The 23,397-nt window shown below is 38.7% G+C and overlaps 1 protein-coding gene across 4 annotated transcripts in view; it reads right to left on the bottom strand.

Moving 5' to 3' along the window:
- The window catches only part of FSTL5 (follistatin like 5), a 618,951-nt gene that overhangs the window by 63,424 nt on the left and 532,130 nt on the right, over window positions 1-23,397 (bottom strand). For all 4 annotated transcript variants that reach the window (XM_080673147.1, XM_080673149.1, XM_080673148.1 and 1 more), the window contains one exon: window positions 5,725-5,874. In XM_080673147.1, the coding sequence (XP_080529273.1) occupies window positions 5,725-5,874 (150 nt within the window). The remainder of the gene's footprint in view (window positions 1-5,724; window positions 5,875-23,397) is intronic.

Below are 23,397 nucleotides of genomic sequence, written 5' to 3'. Positions count from 1 at the left end.
GTCCCTCCCAACTGCTCTCCACTGCTGGCCATTTGTGGTGGCCATCTTGTGTCCACATGGGGGCAGGATCTTTGGCCACATGGGGGCAGCCATCTTTTGTGTTGGAGTGATGATCAATCTGTATATTATTCTTTTATTAGATAGGATAGAGGTCTGGTGCACGGGTGGGGGCCAGCTGGTTTGCCCTGAAGGGTGTCCCGGATCAGGGTGGGGGTTCCCTTGGGGTGTGGGGTGTCCTGGGCGAGGGGCCTGTGGTGGTTTGCAGGCTGGCTATGCCCCCACCGGCGACCCAAGCAGAGGCCCTGGTATCTGGTATTTATTTATCTTCTATAATTGAAACTTTGTAACCTTAAGCGGAGGCCAAAGCAGGCTAGGGCTGCAGAAGCTTGGCTTCCTCCATCGCCACAGGCAACCTTAGCCTCCTGCTCTCTCCAGCTTGGTGGCTGTCACCATTTTTTAGGGATTTATTTATCTTCTATAATTGAACCTTTATAGCATTAAATGGAGGCCTGGGCTGGCAAGGGCAGGCAGATAGCTTGGCTTCCTCCATTGCCAGGGAAACCCAAGCCTCCCTCCTGCTCTCTGTGGCTGCAGCCATCTTGGTTGGGTTTATTTGCATATTCCCTCCTGATTGGCTGGTGGGCGTGGCTGGTGGGCGTGGCTTATGGGTGTAGCAGAAGTACAGTCAATTTGCATATTACTCTTTTACTCTTTTATTAGATAGAATGTTTCAGGTTCCAGAGTCTGTATTTCTTAATCATCCATGTAAGTACCATTTTCAGAGTGTTATAACTAGAGGCCTAGTGCATAAAATTCGTGCACTGAGGGGGTGTCCCTCAGCCCAGCCTGCACCCTCTTCAATCTGGGACCCCTCAGGGGATGTCCCACATTGGACATCCCTCTCACAATCTGGGACTGCTGGCTCCCAACTGCTCGCCTGACTGCCAGCCTGATCAGTCCCTAACCACTCTCCTACCAGCCTGATCGATGACTAACTGCTCTCCTGCTAGCCCAATCACCCCCTACTGCTCTATCCTGCTGGCCCGGTTGCCCCCAACTGCCCTCCCCTGTAGGCCTGGTCACCCCCAACTGCCCTCCCCTGCTGGCCTGATTGCCACAACTACCCTCACCTGCCGGCCATCTGTGGCAGCCATCTTTGACCACATGGGGGCAGCCATCTTGTGCAAGGGAATGAGTCAATTTTCATATTACCTCTTTATTATATAGGATGAATTAATTTCTTATCTTATTGCTTTGTAAAAATATGTTTAACATATGCTATATAATGCAATATTCTTATTTGTTGCAGCTTTATAAATATATTGATATAAATATTTTTCTTTACTATTTTAAAACATTATTTAAGGGTGCAATTTACTTACACTATCACGGTTTTTTTCCCTTTGTTGATTTGACCTGTAAACCTTAACTCCCTCAAAATACCTATAGACATACAAATTCATCAATATTTCCTGAAGGGATATTACAAATACAAAACATTTTAAAAGCATGCTACACTGGTTATGGACCAGTTGTATCAGCTTCTAGAAAGATGGCTTATATTGTAAGGGTGAAATTCTGGGAATAGCAACAAAGGAAGATACACAGACTTGGTGTTTAATCTTGACATGAAGGAACAGTGTGGCACAGCTTGTTTATCAGTCTGACAAGGAGAGTACCAGCTGGCTAATTAAGTGAACCTAATTTAAACTAATGATGTAGATTCTCAAGATAATGTGCTAATGGCTAGAGGAGACTGCTGATGACACTTAAGAATACTCTCGAGGTGCTACAATAAGCTACTGCTGCATCCTAGCAGAACCTGATTTTGCTCCATGGAAGACAAAATGAGGTCAGTTGTTCATTAGTTAATCATCTGTAGAGCAAAACATCACCTGTAAAACATTCTTACAAAATTTTTTTTATAAGAAGAAAAGCAAGAGCCATTTGATGTTTAAAACAATACCAAGGTTATAGATTCTAGTTAAAAATTATGACCTTTTATTTTAAAGCTGCAGATAGAAATAATACTGGAAACAAATATACCTTAATGGTAATAATTCATCATGAAATTTGTAAAATAGTTGTTAAGAAACTATTTTTTTATTTTAATAATAAAGTGTAACAATGCTGTTTAGTTTTTTAAATGTTTAGTCCTAAAATGTTTATTTAATACCATGCCACACCATCAATACATGCAAAAAAAAAAAAGTCAGAATTATGGTTTCCTAGATAAGGTCAGTATGAAACACTAGAGACCTACTTTAATCTGATTGAAAAAGAAAGCTTGAAAGATTAAATTTAAATGAACATAAGGTTATATTTCTATTTTTTCCCCAATAATAAGGCACTTTGATTTTGGACTTCACTGTCACATTTTTATATCCAAACTATACAATATTCTATACTACTTTCTATCATGTTTGGGAGATGATTAAAATTTGATTATAAGTAATATTGTTTGTTGCCTCTGTATAATATACTCAGATTAAAAATAAATAAATAACCCAGGTACAGCACATAATCAGAAAGTCTAATTTAATTTGGATACAAAAAAGTGGTCAGATTAGGAAAGGGTGCTTTATTTTTATAAAATTAACTTTGTACTTTGCAGTTGACTATAACCATGGATATAGATAAAGCTTTAAATCACAAATAAAGTTTTTCAAATGTAGTTTTTTTAAGTAGTTAAAAATATTTCTTTAAATAACTTTAAAATGTGAATTACTTGAATTATCCTATCTAATAAAAGAGTAATATGCAGATTGACCATCACTCCAAGACACAAGATGGCCACCCCCATGTGGTCAAAGATGGCTGCCCCCATCTGGACACAAGATGGCCGACACAAGATGGCCTGCAGGGGAGGGCAGTTGTGGGCAGTTGGGGGTGACCAGGCCAGCAGGGGAGGGCAGTTGGGGGGAACCAGGCCTGCAGGGGAGGGCAGTTGGGGGTGGGGACCAGGCCTGCAGGGGAGGGCATTTGTGGGAGATCAGGCCAGCAGGGAGGTCAGTTAGGGGTGACTGGGCAAGCAGAGGAGGGCAGTTGGGGGAGACCAACCTGCAGGGGAGGGCAGTTGGGGGGGACCAGTCCTGTAGGGAAGGGCAGTTGGGAGGGGACCAGGCCAGCAGGGGAGAGCTGTTGGTGAGGGACTAGGCTTGCAGTGGAGGGCAGTTGGGGTGGGGCCAGGCCTGCAGGGGAGGGCAGTTAAGGGGTGACCAGGCCTGCAGGGGAGGGCAGTTAAGGGTGCCCAGGCCAGCAGGGGAGGGCATTTGGGGGCAACCAGGCCTACAGGGGAGGGCAGTTAGGGGTGACCGGGCCAGCAGAGGAGGGCAGTTGGGGGAGACCAGGCCAGCAGGGGAGAGCAGTTGGGGGTGGGGACCAGGCCTGCAGAGGAGGACAGTTGGGAAAGACCCAGGCCTTCAGGGAAGGGCACTTGGGGAGGGACCAGGCCAGCAGAGGAGGGCAGTTGGGGAAGACCAGGCCTGCAGGGGAGAGCAGTTGGGGTGGGGCCAGGCCTGCAGGGGAGGGCAGTTAGGGGTGACCGGGCCAGCAGAGGAGGGCAGTTGGGGGAGACCAGGCCAGCAGGGGAGAGGGATGTGGGGGACTAGGCCTGCAGTGGAGGGCAGTTGGGGCAGGGCCAGGCCTGCAGGGGAGGGCAGTTAGGGGTGACCAGGCCAGCTGGGGAGGGCAGTTAGGGGTGACCAGGCCTGCAGAGGAGGGCAGTTAGGGGCAATTGGGCCAGTCAGGGAGCAGTTAGGCATGATCAGGCTGGCAGGGGAATGGTTAGGGGGTGATCAGGCTGGCAGGCAGAAGCACTTAGGGGAATCAGGCAGAGGCAGGCAAGCAGTTGGGAGCCAGCAGTCCTGGATTGTGAGAGGGATGTCCAACTGCCCATTTAGGCCCGATCCCAGTGTCCCTTAAGGGGTCCCAGATTGGAGAGGGTGCAGGCTGGGCTGAGGGACACCACCCTCGTGCGTGAATTTCGTGCACCGGGCCTCTAGTTAATTTATAAAACAGAGAGTTCAATATCTAAGTCTGTAAAATCTATAACTTATATGTTTTTAAATTAGAAATTTGAGAAATTAGAAACTATGAGATGAATTATTTTCAAGTATAATGATATTTAGGATATTCATTATTCACCTTTTAAGCATGTACTTTTGGGGACTAAAATTTACATACTGTTAAGACAAATATAATGATGCAATATTTTACCCAGCAGGTGGTAGACTTTTGGAACTCATTATCTAAAGATGTCCACATACTGAAATTATACATGGTTACAAAAAATAAAATTTAGACAAATCGAAGAAGAAACTTTTTTTTTTTTTTTTTTTTTTTTTTTTAAATATATTTTATTGATTTTCTACAGAGAGGAAGGAAGAGGGATAGAGAGTTAGAAACATCGATGAGAGAGAAACATCGATCAGCTGCCTCTTGCACACCTCCTACTAGAGATGTGCCCGCAACCAAGGTACATGCCCTTGACCGGAATCGAACCTGGGACCCCTCAGTCCGCAGACCGATGCTCTATCCACTGAGCCAAACCGGTCTTGGCAAAGAAGAAGAAACTTTTAATTTTGAAAAAAGAGAATCTAATAAATGATATATGTGTAATATTTTAGGTTGATAATTATATTCAACAATAGGCCTCAAGAAGTAGGGTCCCTGCCCTGCTGGTGTGGCTCTGTGATTGAGCATCAACCTAAAAACCAGGAGGTCAAGGTTTGATTCCAGGTTAGGACAAATTCACAGGTTGCAGCTTGATCCCCAGTAGGGGGCATGCAGGAGGCAGCTGATCAATGATTCTCTCTCTTATCATTTATGTTTCTATCTCTCTCTCTCCCTCTCCCTTTCTCTCTGAAATTAATAAAAATATATTTTAAAAAATAATGTCCCTATCACAAAGAATACTAGTTTGAATATACCCAGTATAGAAATGTTTATTTTATAAACTAAGGTAATCTCTCAATTTCTATAGAATAGACTGGTGCAGAAATTCTGCTGCTACTTCACTCTCTTTTTCAAAGAAGTATTCAGTAGTCCCGTAATTCAAAACCTTTCCTTTTCACTGATATAATATTCAACATGATCATAAATTTCTCCAGAACTTGTGAGCAACCCCATGACATACCACTATCTATACCTTACTATTCCAAAAATTAAGTTCCCACATTTTTCTTACAATAGGGATGTATCTGATATGTTAGAGATATTTGTCTTTGTCATTGACCTAGTACTTTTTATATTAGTACTTTTTTTTACTACTTAGTAATTAATACCTATTAAGTTACTATTATCTAGTAAAACCTTTCATTATCTCAGCCTTTGTTAAGAATCAAATGAGAAAGACATAATACTGCTTCTAGGATGATAAACAGCAATACCTTAATTGACCTCTGACTGGGACTCTCCTTGCTCTAGGCAGAATAAGCAACTCTGAGGATGATTTGTGTGAAACTAGTCATTTTAGTATTATTATGCGTTCACGGAATCAAATTTTTAAAAACAAAAGATATTTAAATTATTTCTTTAATTCATTAAGCTCAAGGAGCAAAAAGAGAGAAGTGCGAGCAGAAAAGGTATATATTTTCCAGTTATCCAAGTAATGAAACTAGTTATAACAGACAATCAAATGTCAAAGCACAAGTTACCTGGCAAAGGCTATTAAGTTAAAGTAAATATTTTTAGTCACTTTCAAAAAGTAGGAGTCATTCTTACCTGAACAACCTTTTGGGACTGCACATCAACAATTAGGACTCTGTCCAAGGTTGGCTGTGCAACATAAATGAACTTGTCTTTGACATTAACCGCTGAGGCCCACACACATTTCTGAACTTCATCTCCTTCAGCTTTGGGACAGACTTCATCCTATAATTTGTCAAATAGAAAAATAAAATGAGTATCTTAAAATATAACATGGACATGGCCATATTTGGTATAAAATTAATTGCTGCTTTACTACTTTCAGCATGAAAAGCTAAATATAAAAATTAATAAATGTAAATATAGAAAGAGATAAATTAATCACAACTGCATATAGTACATATTTAAATTCATTAAGTATATAGAAATAAATGGGAATGTGAGGTAGTTATTCAGAATGGTTACTTAATTTTTCAATTTGGCATCCAGGTCAAATTTTACATGTCCTTTAATCTACCCAAGCCTTTTTATTCTACTTTTTTGACCCTAGAACTGCTTTCTGGTTGAATATTGCATAGTTTGGGCTGGATGGCCATAAATGAGTCAAAAAAAAAAAATACCTTCTATTTCTTCCTTTCCTGCAGTTTGTCAATAAATGAATGTTGAAAGGATATGTCAGCCTTTGTTATCCACACTGGCAGATACATCACAAGTACAAGAAATGTCACTTAGCTTATTATTTTTTTCAGATTTTTCTTTTATTCAGTGGACTATTGGCTCTGTAATTCTCACAATTTACTTATAGTTAGAAAAAAACACTAAAAAGAGATTTGTTGACCAGCACATATAGTATGTGTGTAATGATAAATAATTATTTATATAATGACTAGAGGCTCGGGGAGCAGGCCTAAGCCGCAGTCTGGCCTCCCTCTGCGGGAGGCAACCAGGCTGATCAGGGGAAGGCACCACCCCCATCACCCCACTGCTGCTGCCACTGCCGGCTGCCACAGCCGCCAAGGTGTTTTCATCAACACGGACTCCAGTTCCTTCACCATGAAAAAATGACAACTTTCTTTAGGCATTTTCAAGATGTGTCTTTGATAGGATATGACATTTCTTTCTTTCCTTTTTTTTTTTTTTTTTTTAATCCTCACCTGAGGCTATTTTTTCCATTGAGTTTTAGAGAGCATGGAATAGAAAGGGAAAGACAGAGAGAAAGATCAATGTGAGAGGGACACTTAGATTGGTTGCCTCCTGCATGAGCCCTGACCTGGGCCCCAGCAAGGGAGGAGCCTGCAACCTAGGTACATGCCCTTGATCAGAATCGAACCCAGACCCTGTGGTCCATGGGCTGAGGCTCTATCCACTGAGCCAAACCAGCTAGGGCAGGATATGACATCTCTTAGCCCTCCAGCAGTGGACCTTCATTTTTTCCTCTAGGAGTGTGGTGGAAAAACCCTAGATCACATTCTTGGATTCTTATTACCCAAGTTACCAAGAACACTGCCAGTGGCATACGGGGAGCTTAGCCAATGAGCAGTCAGAAAAGATGTTTCCTCTGGAGCTCATGCACAGAGGTGGGACTGCTGGCAAGCCACAGCTGGCAGACCCGCCCTGTCTCTGGGCCTGCTCAAGCCTCTGCCACGTCTTGGGCAGGTCCCCTGCGGCTCTGCTCAAGCCTCCGTCCTGGCTTGGGCAGGGCCTCAAAGCAAGCATTCTGCCTGGCCGCTCACGCTGCCTGCTCTCAGCGGCTGCCCCTGCCCCCCTCCGGGACTGGGGGATTCCAGCGGGGCTGAGAGGACTGGGCGCCACCATCTTATGGCTATGGGTGCCACCATCTTTGTGATGGAGTGACAGTTAATTTGCATATTACCCTCTTATTAGATAGGATGATATAATGATCAATACTGATTTATGTATTTTACTTGTTTTATGATATAGGTCTGATCATTGATTACTGATATCTAATTTACTGATTTGTATACTCCAGCTAGTAACTCTTAAGCTAAATTAGAATACTCTCTTCTCTAATTCAAATAAAAAAATGTTTCATCAGAATTTCCATTTACCATTTGTATTTAATAATCATGAAACAAATTCCACAAAGTTTTCATTAGCTATACCACTAAACGTATCTTTTAATTTAAAGGTAATACTTACAGTAGATAAACCACATTTGGCATTTAACAATTAAAATGAACACTTCAACAATGTAACTCTTCTCAGGAAGCACAACCATAATATGTGGTCTACCTGTTTGCATAGCATTTGGAAAATAATGTAAAAACCACAGCACCCCTGAGTGAGAAGCTCAGTATGTGGTCTTCAGGTCTCATTCAGGGAGGAACTGGAGTGTCTACTAATTTCTAAGATCCAGTCCAGAGGTTGTCAGTTTCAGCCAGAACACCAGGAACATGTAGTGGTAATGTCTAAACAGCACAGGCTGTTTTAGGTTCCAGGAAGTAAGAAACAAAACAAAACAAAACAAAAAAACCAGCCTGAAAATAATGAACAACATAAACTGATGCACAAAAACAGATCCAGAGACAGAGAAGCCTGCTCTCAGAGGCTATTTTTCCATTGATAAACCATCAAACCTCAGAGGGAAGGTGGGGGAGGGTGGGAGTAAAGGGGAGGGATTAACCAAAGGACTTGTATGCATACATATGAGCCTAACCAATGGCTGAGCGTTGACCTATGAACCAGGAGATCACAGTTTTGTTCAGGGTCAGGACACATGCCCATGTTGCAGGCTCCATCCCCAGAGTGGGGCATGCAGGTGGCTGTGACCAATGATTCTCTCTCATCATTGATGTTTCTATCTCTCTCTCCCTTCCTCTATGAAATCAATTATAAAAACACACACGAAAAAAACAAAACAAACTAACAGAACAACAACCCTGAAAGCTAAACACCTAATGTATGCTTCTGGCCGTTTTGGAGCTATCACATTAGTTCATTTCATGGAATGCACCATGATCATTCTATGATGACTACCTGCAAGGTCATCTTGAGTCATGCCCATGGCACCCTTAAGCAGGCAGCACAAACCTGAAGACAGGAATCTGCCCTCAGCACTTGCTCAGACATAGAGGAAAGTATTCATCAGTTTACTGAAATGTTATTTTGTATGGCTAACATTTTCCCTCAGAAATATCTTAAAAATTCATTGATAAGAACCTATTTTGTGATAATCAAACACTATACAAAATATGTACTTGGAGGCATGAAGAGGTGAGAAAAAAGTGGGACCTAAAGTTGGTGAAAGGCTCAGCATATAGAGAAATTGTTTACAAATCCTTTGCTGTTGTGTAAAAGCCACCAATGAAACCTGCCAAAACCATAGAAAGTGTGAGTGGCCTGACAGGTAACTGTCAGCCAAACAACTGCAGAACCAGGAGCAATTTCCACCCCTTTGTTTGCTGCAAAACTATTCAACAGTAAAATAAATGACTCTGCTGGGAATTATTTCTATTTGTGTGCTGTCCCCACAGGATGTCCCTGACCAGAGTCACAATCATTTTTACAAAGACATTAAAAGTTTCCTGACAGTCAGCCTGAATTTTATTTGCTTCCCTTTATGACATTATTTCTGATTATAGTCTATTAGGTCCCATTTTACAATAGCACTCTTATTTTTTTAGATTCCATAGATTAATATTTATTTCTGTGGATAAAAATTTCTGTGGTTTTTTCTCATGCATTAGGCATTTAATGGGATAAAAGAGAAGCTAAAAAAAAATACCAGAGATGCAAAATAAGATTAAGATAATACATACTGATGAGGAAAATTGTCACAAATTCTATCAGAGAGTATCATGAAATTACTTTTTATAGAAATGTATACTACCTGCCATTCAGAGTGAAAGGGATTAATAAGATATTAGAAATAATGAGGATGAGCATCAATAAGAAAAAGACAATTCTAGTTTACTAGAGGCCCAGTGCACGAATTTGTGTATGGGTGGGGTCCCTTGGCCTGGCCAGCGATTGAGGCCTATTCAGGGGCCGGCCGGCAGGAGGGAGGGACAGTGGGAGGATGGTCAGGTGGGAGGGGGTAGGGTTCTGTGGGGAGAGGGGCGGGTCGGGCAGGAGGGAAGGGGAAGGGGAATGGGCCACAGGAGGTTGGCGGTGGGAGCACACTGAACACTAGGGGGCAGCTCCTGCATTGAGTGTCTGCCCCCTGGTGGTCAGTACACATCATAGTGACTGGTTGTTCTGGTCGTTCAGTTGTAATGGTCTTTTAGGTTTTTATCTATATAGATAATTAGAACTTACCTATTTCCTTTTAGGTTTTTTCCATATTTAATTACACATTTCTTGTGTATGTATCCACCTCTTTAAAAATTGTAAAAGAATACAAGATATAGTATAAATGATGATGGAATTTTTGGTTTAGCAATTAAAATAGTGTTGATGATACTTGATTTGCTAAACATAAGTAGGTCAAACAGATGAATATATGCACTCATCTTCTACAGGGCTTTGCCATTTGTATTTATTGTATTACCTATTAAAAATACTTTGCCCTTAAATCTCCAAATTCCCATCTCTACCATTCTTCTCCCCCCTCCTCCTCTTCCTTCTTCTTTCCCTCCTCCTCCTCTTTGTCCTCTTCCTCCTCCCCCTCCTCCTTCACAGTTCCCCCTTTAGAACATCTTGCATCATTCATGGCAGGAACAAATGTTATTTGTCACAAGTAACTCCATTTTCCTTGCATTCAACTCAACAACTTTCTGTCACTATCCCCACCTCTCATCCTTCTCTAATCATAGAATTGTCCACTGTCCCTTATCTTTGGAAAGAACGGCCCTACATTTTATTTATAACTTTATGTTTTCAAGTCTTCAAACATGCACATCTTCCTGTAATTTAAGAACCAAATAATAAAACAGCATTAATTGTCTTAATCTTCTTTCCCTTCAAATCATTTATCCAATTCTCTTCACACTTCACACAAGCTGTCTAGAACTTTACTTCCATTCCCTGACCTATGTTCATACTTCAAACTGGTTTGTTCATACTTCAAGCTGATGTTCATGATCCTATCATTTCCAAAAGAGATGTTCTGAAAAGTCACCAGTGGACTCAGAATTTCCAATCATTCATTTTCATTTCTTGGGGAAGCACTTGTTGATCACTTACTATGTGAAAGATATTGTGCAAAGCTATGTTTGGAAGTAAACACGTGAATATGAGAGAACACTTGCTTATCATTCCTGTTACACTTGGCTGTTTCAGACAATTGATTCTTCCTAAAATGTTCTTTTATTCTTGTAAGACAAGGATCAGCAAACAAGGGCCTCAGACCAAATTCAGCCCTCTGCCTATTTTGGTATGTGGTCCAGAATCTCAGAATTTTGTTTTGTTTTGTTTTAGCATTTTGAATGGTTGAAAGTTAACAAAAGAAGAATACTATTTCATGACATATAAATATTATGTAGGATTAAAATGTACATAAATAAAGGTCTACTGAAACATAGCTACACCCATTTATTTAAATATTGTCTGTGACTGCTTTCATGCTATAATGGCAAAGACCATATGGACTGCAAACCTACAATATTTTTTTAATTTAAATTTTTTATTGTTTGAAGTATTACATATGTCTCCTTTTCCCCCCATTGACCTCTCCCTGGTCGCCCGCAGCACATACCGTCACCTATGTCCATTGGTTATGCTTATATGTATGCATACAAGTCCTTTGGTTGATCTTTTACCCACCCACCCCTTCCACCCTCTCCTGCTTTCCTTCTGAGGTTTGATGGTCTGTTTGATGCTTCTATGTCTCTGGATTTATTTTTGTTCATCAGTTTATGTTGTTCATTATATTCCACAAATGAGTGAGATCATGTGATATTTACCTTTCTCTAACTGGCTTATTTAGCTTAGCATAATGCTCTCCAGGTCCATCCAAGATGCTGCAAATGGTAAGAGTTCTTTTTTATAGCATAGTATTCCATTGTGTAGATGTACCACTGTTTTTAATCCACTCATCTGCTGATGGGCACTTAGGCTGTTTCCAAATCTTAGCTATTGCAAATTGTGCTGCTATGAACATAGGGGTGCATATATCCTTTTTGATTGGTGTTTCTGATTTCTTGGGATATATTCCTAGAAGTGGAATTACTGGGTCAATGGGAGTTCCATTTTTAATTTTTTGAGGAAACTCTATACTGTTTTCCACAGTGGCTGCACCAGTCTGCATTCCTACCAGCAGTGCACGAGGGTTCCTTTTCTCCACATCCTCGCCAGCACTTGTCATTTGTTGATTTGTTGATGATTGCCATTCTGGCAGGTGTGAGATGGTACCGTATTGTCATTTTGATTTGCATCTTTCGGATGATTAGTAACTTTGAGTATGTTTTCACATGTCTCTTGGCCTTCTATATGTCCACTTTTGAAAAATATCTACTTAGGTCCTTTGCCCATTTTCAAACCTATAATATTTACTATCTGAATCTTGGCAGAATAAAATGTTGCTGAATAGGAGTCTAGGATATATCCCTACCCTAATCATCACTTTAATCCTATTGGCTAAAATTCTGTCTTAGAACGGCTTCGTTATCTTCTATTCTCTAATTGTGAATTCAAGAAAGCCAAACCCCAGACTTTGGTTTTTTGCTCTATTTCTTTTACATTAAATTCCTCTGAGAAGTTGTTCATTCTTATTGCTTTATTACTATCATGGTCAGATGACATCCAGACAAAACTGTTCAATGGACAATTTGGAATGAAGACGTAATAGAGGAATAAAGTAAACTATAATAATAGAAGTAGTAAAAGTGATTTGAAATTAAATAGAAAATAAATCAAGAAAAGGTAAAATACACACACACACACACATAACCACACAGTCAGATAGATAGATGAGAGATACATTACATAGGTAAGAGATAGATACACAGATAATATAGATAAATAGATGGTATCTATCTAGAGGTAGATAATACAACTTGATTTATATTAGGGAAGTTTAAAACCATAAGCAGTTCTATAAAATAACAGGACTACTAGATAGTAAAATAACAAAGAGTCAAATTAACAATAATCATGTGGAAACCTATGTATAGAACATTTATAGTTGATATTTAAAATATCCTCATTAAAGTTTAAAAATAGATAATAATCAAAGGAATACCAGGCCTAGTTGCATGGGTAACAAAAGCACTGCAAAGGCAAGCTAACATTATTAGGTCAGGGTTCTCTAAGGCATAAAGAAAAGTAAACTTCTGATCTTCTGCATAACTTGGAATACAAATGCATTTTGTAATATACATAAGGTGTGAATGAAAACAAATTGGCATTAGTATTATAATGAAGGTAGAAATAAGTATGTAACAAACTAGATGACCTAAGATGTATACACCCCATTTGGGCACTGAATTAGGCATCACTGTGGATTCACCCAAGGGTGATAAATAGACAATCAGAGATAGGCACTGAACCACTGGAAACGTATATTGAGTCAAAGGTGGAGAGAGAGGGTTTGACAAATATGTAAACACTAGACTAGAAGCCTGGTGCACCAAATTCATGCACTGGGGGGGAGGGGGGCCCTCAGCCCAGATTGCAAGAGGGCACAGGCCAGGCTGAGGGACCCCACTGGTGCACTATCAGGGCTGGGGAGCGACTGGGAGGTTGGCCAGCCAGGAGGGACTGCGGGAGGACTCCAGGGTGTGTCCTGCCCATCTCCCTCAGTCCTGATTGGCCAAACCCCAGCAGCAAGCTAACCTACTGGTCAGAGCGTCTGCCCCCTGGTGGTCAGTGCACATCATAGCTACTGATTGACTGGTTGATTGTCTTCCCCCTGGCGGTCAGTGCCTGTCATAGTGAGTGGTTGAGCTGCCTTAGCATATCATTAGCATATTACGCTTTGATTGGTTGAACGGATGACCAACGACCGGACACTTAGCACATAAGGCTTTTATTATATAGGATAAGCATTTAATTTTGAAATATTTCCTCAGCAAATACATGTTTAAGTTTTAACTGTCACTTGTCATAGCAAAATAAATAAATAAATACATACATGAATCAAGAAATGCAGAACTGTTGGACAATGAAATTGGGACTCAAAGATTTTTTGTTATTATATGTTTATTTCTAGTCTGCAGAGGCAAGATTTTTTAAAGGAAAGAAATGGGAAAAAATAGATACAGAAGCAAAGAAGCATTGAACAGACTGTCAAACTACAGCGGGAAGGCAGGGGAGGTTGTCGGGGGGAGGGGGGGGCTGTAAGAGATCAACCGAAGGACTTGTACACATGCATATAAGCATAACCAATGGATACAAGACACTGGGAGGGGGGCAGGTAAAGGCATGTACTGGGGAGTAGGGGAGGCCAGGGAGAGGTCAATGGGGAAAAAAAAAGGGGAGACATATGTACTACTATTTGTAATACTTCAAACAATTAAAAAAATTAAATTAAATTAAAAAAAAGAAATGCATATTTCTCAATAATGATGTTAAACACTAGGCCATGTCATCCTGAATCATCGAGAAACTGAATTCTAACGTAGTATGATTCAAAATGTGGCCTTTGGACAGGTATCAGTTGGCCTATCATTTATTAGCAAGTTGATAATATTACAGAAATTAAAAATAACCATTTAGAATCTTTTATAGCAATTTGACATTGCCATAATATCCATGACATTGCCATGTGTGATCAGTGGACCTGTCTACTTGAACAGAATTTTTGTTGTTGTTCATCCTCCCTCAAGTATATATTTTTTTCCCCATTGATTTTTTAGAGAGAGTGGAAGGGAGGAAGGGAGAGAAAGCTGCCTCTCCCAGGCAGCCCGACCTTGACTGGAATCCAACGCATGACCAAGAATCCAACACCTGACCTACAGGCCAACACTCTAACTGCTGAGCCACACTGGCCAGGGCTCCTTAAACAGAACTAGAGCAGTGTGAGTCTTGTTTGAGTATATTAAGATAAATAGAAAAGTGAATAATGGAACACTTGAAAAACTAGTGTTTACTTTATCAAATGCAATAGAATGTCAATAATTGTTCTCACTGAGGATTTGTTGCAAATGAAACAAGGACTCTTTTGTACTTGATTGAAATGTTTAGTTTGGGATTCTCAGAATATATTTTACAGCCATGTAGAAATATTTACAATCAAGGTTAAGATATTTGTAAATATGCTAGATGTATTATATTATTTTAATCTTAATTTGTGATATTAAAAAAACCCTAGATCTTACAATAATGTATTAAATAATATAATATCAATGGCTATCTCTCTTACTAGAACTTTTTTTTAAAGAAACAATGAGATTAAACTACTTTCATCAATTTTTAATTGGGATCACTGTTTATAACCCAAACAATACAACTGCTCTTCCCTTTAATTAAATATATTCAATTTATCTCATTCTATTTCCCTTTCCATTTATTATTAAAATGTCATAAACAGTCTAGTTCATATTAGTCAAAGCATAAGTAGTCCCAGCGATTTGCCTTAATCTAGCCTATTTTAGAAAACTCTCATGACACAATTTTGATTCTACTATATCAAGGTGCAGAGGCCACATTACAGGAATTTTCATCTTTTAACATTTATTGATCACTTTCAAACATGACCCATTTAACCTGCATAATAATCCTATGTGATGGGTAATATTATTATACCAGTGAAGTAAACAAGGCCTAAAAGGAATATTAACATAGTTCATCTGAGTGTACAGCTGAACATTATTACATCCAGGTCTGGTTGACCTCAAAGCCTGTTTTCTTAGTGTCTCTAATATGCTGTCTCTAAAGAGAAACCAGTCCTCAGTTTCCGGCTGTGCAATGTTATCAGCTCTATTTTTATTGTGACACTGAAATGCATAAATACATTCTTCTTATGTTAAAATAAAAGATGAAAATTTCTGGAATGTGGCCTTTGTACCTTGATTGATAGATTTGCATATGTTGAACTATCCTGTGCCCCTAGAATAAAAATATGATGTACTATTCTTTAAAAATTAGTTTTTGTTTGTTTGTTTTGATTTTTGTTAATCCTCACCCAAGGATATTTTTCCATTGACTTTTAGAGAGTGGAAGAAAGGGGGAGACACTGAGAGAGAGAAACATTAATGTGAAAGGGACACATCCATTTGTTGCCTCCCGCATGCACCCCTACCAGGCCATGGATTAAGCCTGCAACTGAGGTATGTGCCCTTGATCAGAATGGAACCTGGGACCCTTCAGTCTGCGGGCCGACACTATCCACTGAGCCAAACTGTCTAGGGATGTACTCTTATATGTATACTAGTAGCCCTGCGCACAAATCCGTGTGCCAGTAGCTCTCTGCAGGGCCTCGCCACTGCATGCCAGCTGCCCAGAGGCTCTCCGTGGCCCAGAGGCCCATCAGCAGCTGGGCGGGGAACACTTGCCTCATCACTGCAGAGGCAAAGCCAGCATTCTGCCAGGCCGCTCATGCTGCCTGCTCTCTGCGGCCACCCCCCAGGACTGGGGGACTCTGGCAGGGCTGAGAGGACTCGGCACCGCCATCTTGTGGCTATGGGTGCTGCCATCTTTGTGATGGAGTGATGGTTAATTTGCATATTACCCTTTTATTAGATAGGATAATGACTGCTTATTACTCAGATAAAAATGTTTTTAAAATGATGGCAATAATTGTCTGACACATACATCATTCTGGTCACATTCATTCATAACTTGGCTGGCACTTATTAATAATCTCTTAAAGAAGACTTAATATCCTATCTTAGATAAAATTACTTTACCCAATTAACATGCTATATAACTCCATTAAAATGCTGCTGCATAATTTACATACTTCCCACTGTTGTTCCCTCATCGTTAAGCTTACATACTTACAGTCTAATAGATGCACATGATAAGAATTTAAAAGTGTGATTTTAAATAAAATATTAGAAGCCCTCTTTAAGTCTAGGACTTCAAAGACCAATTTTATAAATTTATTTCTTTAAAAATCTACAGAGTAATCTTCTGAAAACTAGTTAGAGGTAGTTTACATTACTCTCTTTAGGAAGCACTTGGCAGGAAATCATTGTAACCACAAAGGGACGAGAGCTTAAATTTTTCTCCTTCGATAACTCTTTGTAAGTTAAGCCATGTTTGAATAGAAGCCCACTGAGAAAAGAGTAAGTGGGACAACATTCCGATTACCTTTCTAAAACATACAGTGGTATTGAATTCAAAAGGTTGCTCTATGGCTTCCTGAGGAAAGAAATTGCATCATATAAAAGGGCTGGTTTGTACCAAATATTTTTGCAGGCAGAATTTGGAGAAATAGTAATTTGATTAGAAACAGAATGAAATGCTGAAAAGAGAAAGTTCAGAGTATGACTAGGGACTGATGAAATCCCTGAAGGCTGCACCGCTAGAGGCAAGAGGAGACATTAGCAGAGGAAGAAATGTGGACTATTGTGTTCCCCATTTCTAACCTCAGTTACAATTTCTTGAAACTTACGTATTCTGGACAAAATCCTTACATACACATTACATTACATTCTAATAGAGCACTAACAGTATTTATTCCTAAAGGTAGAGTAATTTCCATGCATGAAAATTCCAAACCTGGAAAACAAGACATTTTAGAGGTGATTTGCATTGGACATCCTGTAGAAACTATGTTGCTCTATAGGTTACTGTTATTTAGCATTTTTACCAGGCACAGAATATCTTTGTCCCAAAATATAAGACGCAGCATGAAAACATGTATGTGAGTATCTCCTAAACTCTTCTAGTGACTATGGAAAATAGGTAACACCATGGTATATGTGAAGAACAATAGCTAGGTTATAATAAATAATTGACTAAAAAAGTATTCAAGATCAAGAGAGTGGTAAGGAAGGATGACATAATAGTTGAAAACCCGAAGAGTCAAAAAGTTAGTAAGCTTTGAAAACCCTGTCATCCTTGAGCGTGTAATTTAAACATTTTGCCAAACCTATTTCAGTGTTAGTCCTGAATTCATAAGTCTGGAGTCGAATTCTATCTGTCTGAAGTTCACACTATTGGTGACAAGATGAAATCATGTGTACAGCTAGGATAAATATAGCAAGAATCCTATCTAGTAAGGCTACATAACAAAAAAAGAAAATAAAAAGATGAAAGTATAACTGAAACCAGGTTGTATGGATTTTTACTAACTCACTATCAGAAGCTGAAGCCTGATGCAATCTGACATTGCACCAAAATTGAATTTTTATTTAGGGCAAGCAAACAGCATCTTGTGAGAGGTTTGATGGAAGATTCTATATGCTAAACATTTCAGTATTTTATCTAAACTTCACTGGACAGTGAGTTTTTGGGGGGATTGCACTGCTACTCTCAACATGAACAGTGAATTTGAAAAATGTTATATCCATGTTTAATCCTTTTCATGAGAAAGAAAATGATTGTAAAAGATTCATTTCCACTATTCACACTCAAGATATTTACTTTCTAAAATCTAGATTAACTAGTTTTTGTGTTTTTTTTTTACATTGGAACTGCAAACTTATACAGAGCATCTTCAGAGTAAATTTTGATTATGTGATCCTGAATTAATAGACTCATGAGATTTTACTTCCCTTGAATTGATTCAATGATAAATTATTCTATGAAACATTTTTCACAAACACATTAAAAGAAGAACATGACTTTGTGGTAATTATAAAATAAGAAGTATTATGATGAGGCGGAAATTAGATGTATATATCTTTAAATTTAGAGAATGCATAAAAGAATAAAGAGTCCCATGCTCTAAGCAATAGAATTTCCACTAAATTCATTTAACAAGTGTTAGTTGACTCCTGCCATGTATAAGGCATTGCACTAAGCATGTTGGGAAAACAAACACTATTTAAACAAGGTCCTTGACTAAAAGAGATAGTAAGCCCAGCTGGTATGGCTCAGTGGTTGATCATTGACCTATGAACCAGGAGGTCATGGTTTGATTCCTGGTGGGGGGTGTACAGGAGGCAGCCAATTGGTGCTTCTCTCTCATCATTGGTGTTTCTATATTTCTTCCCCTCTCCCTTCCTCTCTGATATCAATAAAAATATTTTTTAAACAAAGAGATAGTAAAACATGATAGTCAATTTTATATGTTACCTAGGCTATGATACACAGTTGTTTTGTCAAACACTTTTTTAGATGTTGCAAAGGTGTTTGTGGAGGTGATTAACATTTATGATTAGTTGACTTTAAGTAAAACAGATCACCCTCCCTAATGTGAGTGGCTCTGATCCAATCAGTTGAGGTCTTAAGATTTAAGAATGAAGTTTCCACCGGTTGGTATGGCTCAGTGGTTGAGCATCAACCCATGAACAGGAGGCCAAGGTTAAATTCCCAGTTAGGGCACATGCCTGGATTATAGGCTGGATCCCCAGTAAGGGGCATGCAGGAGGCAGCTGATCTATGATTCACATCATTGAAATTTTTATCACTCTCTTCTCCCTTCCTCTCTCTGAAATCAATATAAACATATTTTTTTAGAAGAATGAGATCAACCAAAGGACTTATATGCATGCATATAAGCCTAACCAATGGACACAGATAACAGGGGGGTGAGGGCATGAGTGGAGGGATGGGGGGTAATGGGGGAATAAGGGCATATATGTAACACCTTAATCAATAAAGAAATTAAAAAAAAAGAATGAGGTTTTCAATAGAAGTAATTCTGTTTCAGAATTTAACACAGAAATACTGCTTGAGTTGCCAGTCTGTCTACAGATCTCAGACTCAAGACTATAATAAAAACTAGAGGCCCAATGCATGAAATCATGCAAGAGCAGACCTTCCTTCCCCTGGCTGCCAGCACTGGCTTCCCTCTGGCACCCGGGACCTGCACTTCCCTCATAGCCCCGGCTTTGTCCTGGAAGGTCATCTGGGAGGACGTCTGGAAGGACATCTGGTCTAATTAGCATATTATGCTTTTATTATTATAGACTAGAGGCCGGTGCATGAAATTCATGCATGGGGGGAGGGATCCCTTAGCCCAGCCTGCACCCTCTCCAATCCGGGACCCCTTGGGGGATGTCCGACATCCTTCTTGCAATCCAGGACCGTTGGCTCCTAACTGCTTGTCTGCCTGCCTGCCTGATCACCCCTAACCACCTCTGCCTGCTTTCCTGATCACCCCTAACTGCTCCCCTGCCAGCCTGATTGCCCCTAACCACCTCTGCCTCAGCCCCTGCACTGGGACCCAGGCTTCCCTCCCTCTGGCGGCTGCAGGAACCTGGGACACAGGCTGGCTTCACCCAGGCCGGCTGCAGGAGCCCGAGACCAGGGGCAGCTTCGCCTGTGTTGGCCACAGTTGCAGGTGCCCAGGACCGTGGGCGGCTTCACCAGGGCCAGCTTTGTCAGGAAGGATGTCCAGAAGGTCGTCTGGAAGACATCGGTCTAATTAGCATATTACCCTTTTATTAGTATAGATTTGTGTCTGAGTTTCCAGTCTGCTGACCTTAGCTGTGGATTTGAGACTCAAGACTGCAACATCAGTGCTTATCTGATTTTCTTGATGGCTGGTCTGCCCTACAAACTTCAAATTTGCCACCCCACCCACCACTACATGAGCCACTTTCTTAAAATAAAACATAGACATAAAGAGACAAATGCAGATATACATATAGATATAAATATTTCATTGGATCTGTTACTCTGGAGAAAAATGTCCTCACATAATACTCAACAATTTTCTCATGAACTTATTTTATAATCAAATACTTAAATCTACCAGAATATTGGGCCAAATAGCCTATATACTCTGAAATTGAAATCATCCTTGTTTAAAAAGCAATATGAAATAAACCTCATCCAACTTATCCTTTATTTCATATCAGTAGACAATAATAATTACATAAGAAATATATATATTTTTCTTTTTTGGTATTAATAAATGCCTCTATACATTTTAGCAATTATAAGTGGGACATTATGGATTTGATCAATTCACCATTCTCTATATTATTCTTCCTGCTTTAAAATATATATTGGTTAGGTGAAATATTCTTATATTTTAATATCAATACCTAAAGAAGTAGAAATTTCATAATTTAAACACACACATAATATTTAATTATTGCTCTCTTCTTAAAAATACCTCATTTCTTACCTCTCCCATAGAGTATAGAAATGTTAGTAAATTTTTGTTTTATATAAGAATGCTACTTTTCTATTCTAATATATCTTTTTATTTTATAATATGCATTTCTGCATAATCCCATACATAGAATGATCATAATATTTCCAGAAGATATGACTTGCAAAATCTGATGCAGTAAATTAGTTTTTAAATAACGAATTACCCCTGCTTTGTCACTGCAAATGTACAATTGTGGATTAAAGGTTCTCAGATTGAAAGAAATTAGTTAAGACTATAAACACTGGTGCTTGGTTTCTACCTCTTATTCAATTTTTTAAATAGAAATGTATATATAACATATCTATTTATGTATATATATAATTTTATATATACTCAGATATATAGAGATAGATAAATAAACATAATCCTATATAGTTTCCACTGTAAATGTTTTAGGAGGAAGTCTGTATATCCAAAAGTTTTAAAGAGAAAAAAATTCAGGTATATAAATTTCACACCCCCTTTGTCCAGACATATGACACAATGTCACATCAAGTTTTTGCTTGCTTTATTATTTTTAGACTAGTGGCCCGGTGCACGAATTCGTGCATATTGAAAGGAAATTAATTAGAAGAAATATTTTAACATCGCTATTTCCCCTTTCTCTATAACAGAAGTGCCAAATTCTAATTCACGATCGATAATGACAGATCAAAACATACGCTTGCGATTGGCGCCAGTGAGAGCTTCATATGTATTATGCATGCGCAAGTCAACTTAGCCTTTTATAGATATAGAATAAACTTGCTTAATTAGACCTGCTTTATGATTTAGCTAAACTTTTTCCAGCCCAGTGAAGTACCCCAACTTATCTTTCAGGTAATTGTCAGCAACACAGCAGTAAATATCAACACGAAGCAGATTATTATTGTAGATCACACAGGAGAAAAAAGGGTAAAATATTTAACTGCAGCAGTGTTTGATATATTATGTGCAGTGAGAAAACCTGAAGTCATTTTCAAGGTCCACCATTTCTTACTTCTGTTCTGTCAGGTCAAGTTTCTAAGCTTCCTAAATCTCCATTTTGGGGCTAATGAAAAGAAAATAGGATACTACCAAAGCTCCTATCTACCTACTCCAGGACTTCTGTGAGGATCAAATGAGATGAGGCATGGAAAACACTTCACAGACATTTGGTTAAAGTGTAAAATGTTTGCACCTGGGTATAAATAAAGTAATGTTCCTGGGCTGAAGAAATTGCAAGGAGGCTAGGTGTTAGGGAGAGGAAGCCGGGCATTGCTACGTGACGTCATTACCCAGACAGACACTTAGCATATTAGCCTTTTATATATATATATATATATATATATATATATATATATATATATATATATAGATTCCAAATAGCAAAATTAATTCATCTACAGCCATTTAAAAATGTTCTGGAAAAGCACATTCTTTAAGACATGAGTCAAATTGTATTGAACCATTTACTGTGCTGAACCTGTGTGGAACAGCACACAGGTAATGCAGGAAGAAAATTCTTTGCTTCTATATTTGTAAATCACATTCATGAGGTGATAGCTTTGTGACAAAAATATGGATTTCTCAGATTATTTTATTAGTATTAGTAACTAAAGTTTCAATTTCTGTGATGTAACCAACACATCAGTGTCAGCTATAAAACTGTTGGTCCTGTAGGATTCAGAGAGAAACTCTTCTGTCAAATTCTTTTGCTTTTATTTAAATAACAATTTGATGCCAAATTATTTTTCATACCTGTGTGTTAGCCCAGATTTCTATAATGTTTTTATAAAAATATGTATGTGGTATAAAATTGAATGATTTTCATTATCAGAAGAAAATATTTTTATTTATTTATTTGCACACATATGCACACACATACCTTATGCAAAGTGGATTTATTTAGTAGTGATATTATATGATTATAAAACAAAAAATCGCATGTATAATTTAAAACGTTTTTTACTTGTAAACTATAGCTTAAATATGGTAACAATGCTATTCAGAATTTACCCTATAACTAAAATATTTTTTAAATTAAACATGGTTTCATTTGTTTTAAACCATCACAGACATATTGAGTTACATTATTTCCTTTATTGAAAATGAGATTACTTTGTCCTACAGAATATGTGGAAGCAAGCTGACCTATCATTCTCATCATCATTTTTTTCTTCTCATTCTAGGGCATGGCTTTAAAGTGTAAATTGTTATCTCCATACATATGTTGGCAAAATTAGGTTTACAGTTGTGAGTACATGAAACCCAGAGTTTATTCTTGCATTATTATTCATTAATTATTGTATTATTTACTTGTGCTATAACTGCAAACCTACTTTTGCCCAACCCCATATATAAATATGCAACAACAACATTGACTACTAGTAGGCTAGAAATAAGAGTTGAAAATAAAAGTTGTAAGCTATGGCATTGATACCTGTTTTTACTCATCTCATGGCCATGCCAACCTTAAAAATGAGTATCAAGAGAGAGTTACATGATGAGATCTGCCAATAATGTATCTAATTTTGGGTGTTTGGTGTATGTCTGAACTTGTGTGGGAATATATGGTAACAGATACCTTTAGTGTTACATATTTTGGTACACACATATTTATGTGGAGGTATATAATTTCTTATTATCTTGCAAAAACATTGCCCTTAAAA

This window comes from Plecotus auritus, assembly GCF_963455305.1.
Source record: "Plecotus auritus genome assembly, chromosome: 6".
NCBI classification, from domain to species: Eukaryota; Metazoa; Chordata; class Mammalia; order Chiroptera; family Vespertilionidae; genus Plecotus; species Plecotus auritus.
This window is presented reverse-complemented; position numbering and strand designations above follow the sequence as displayed.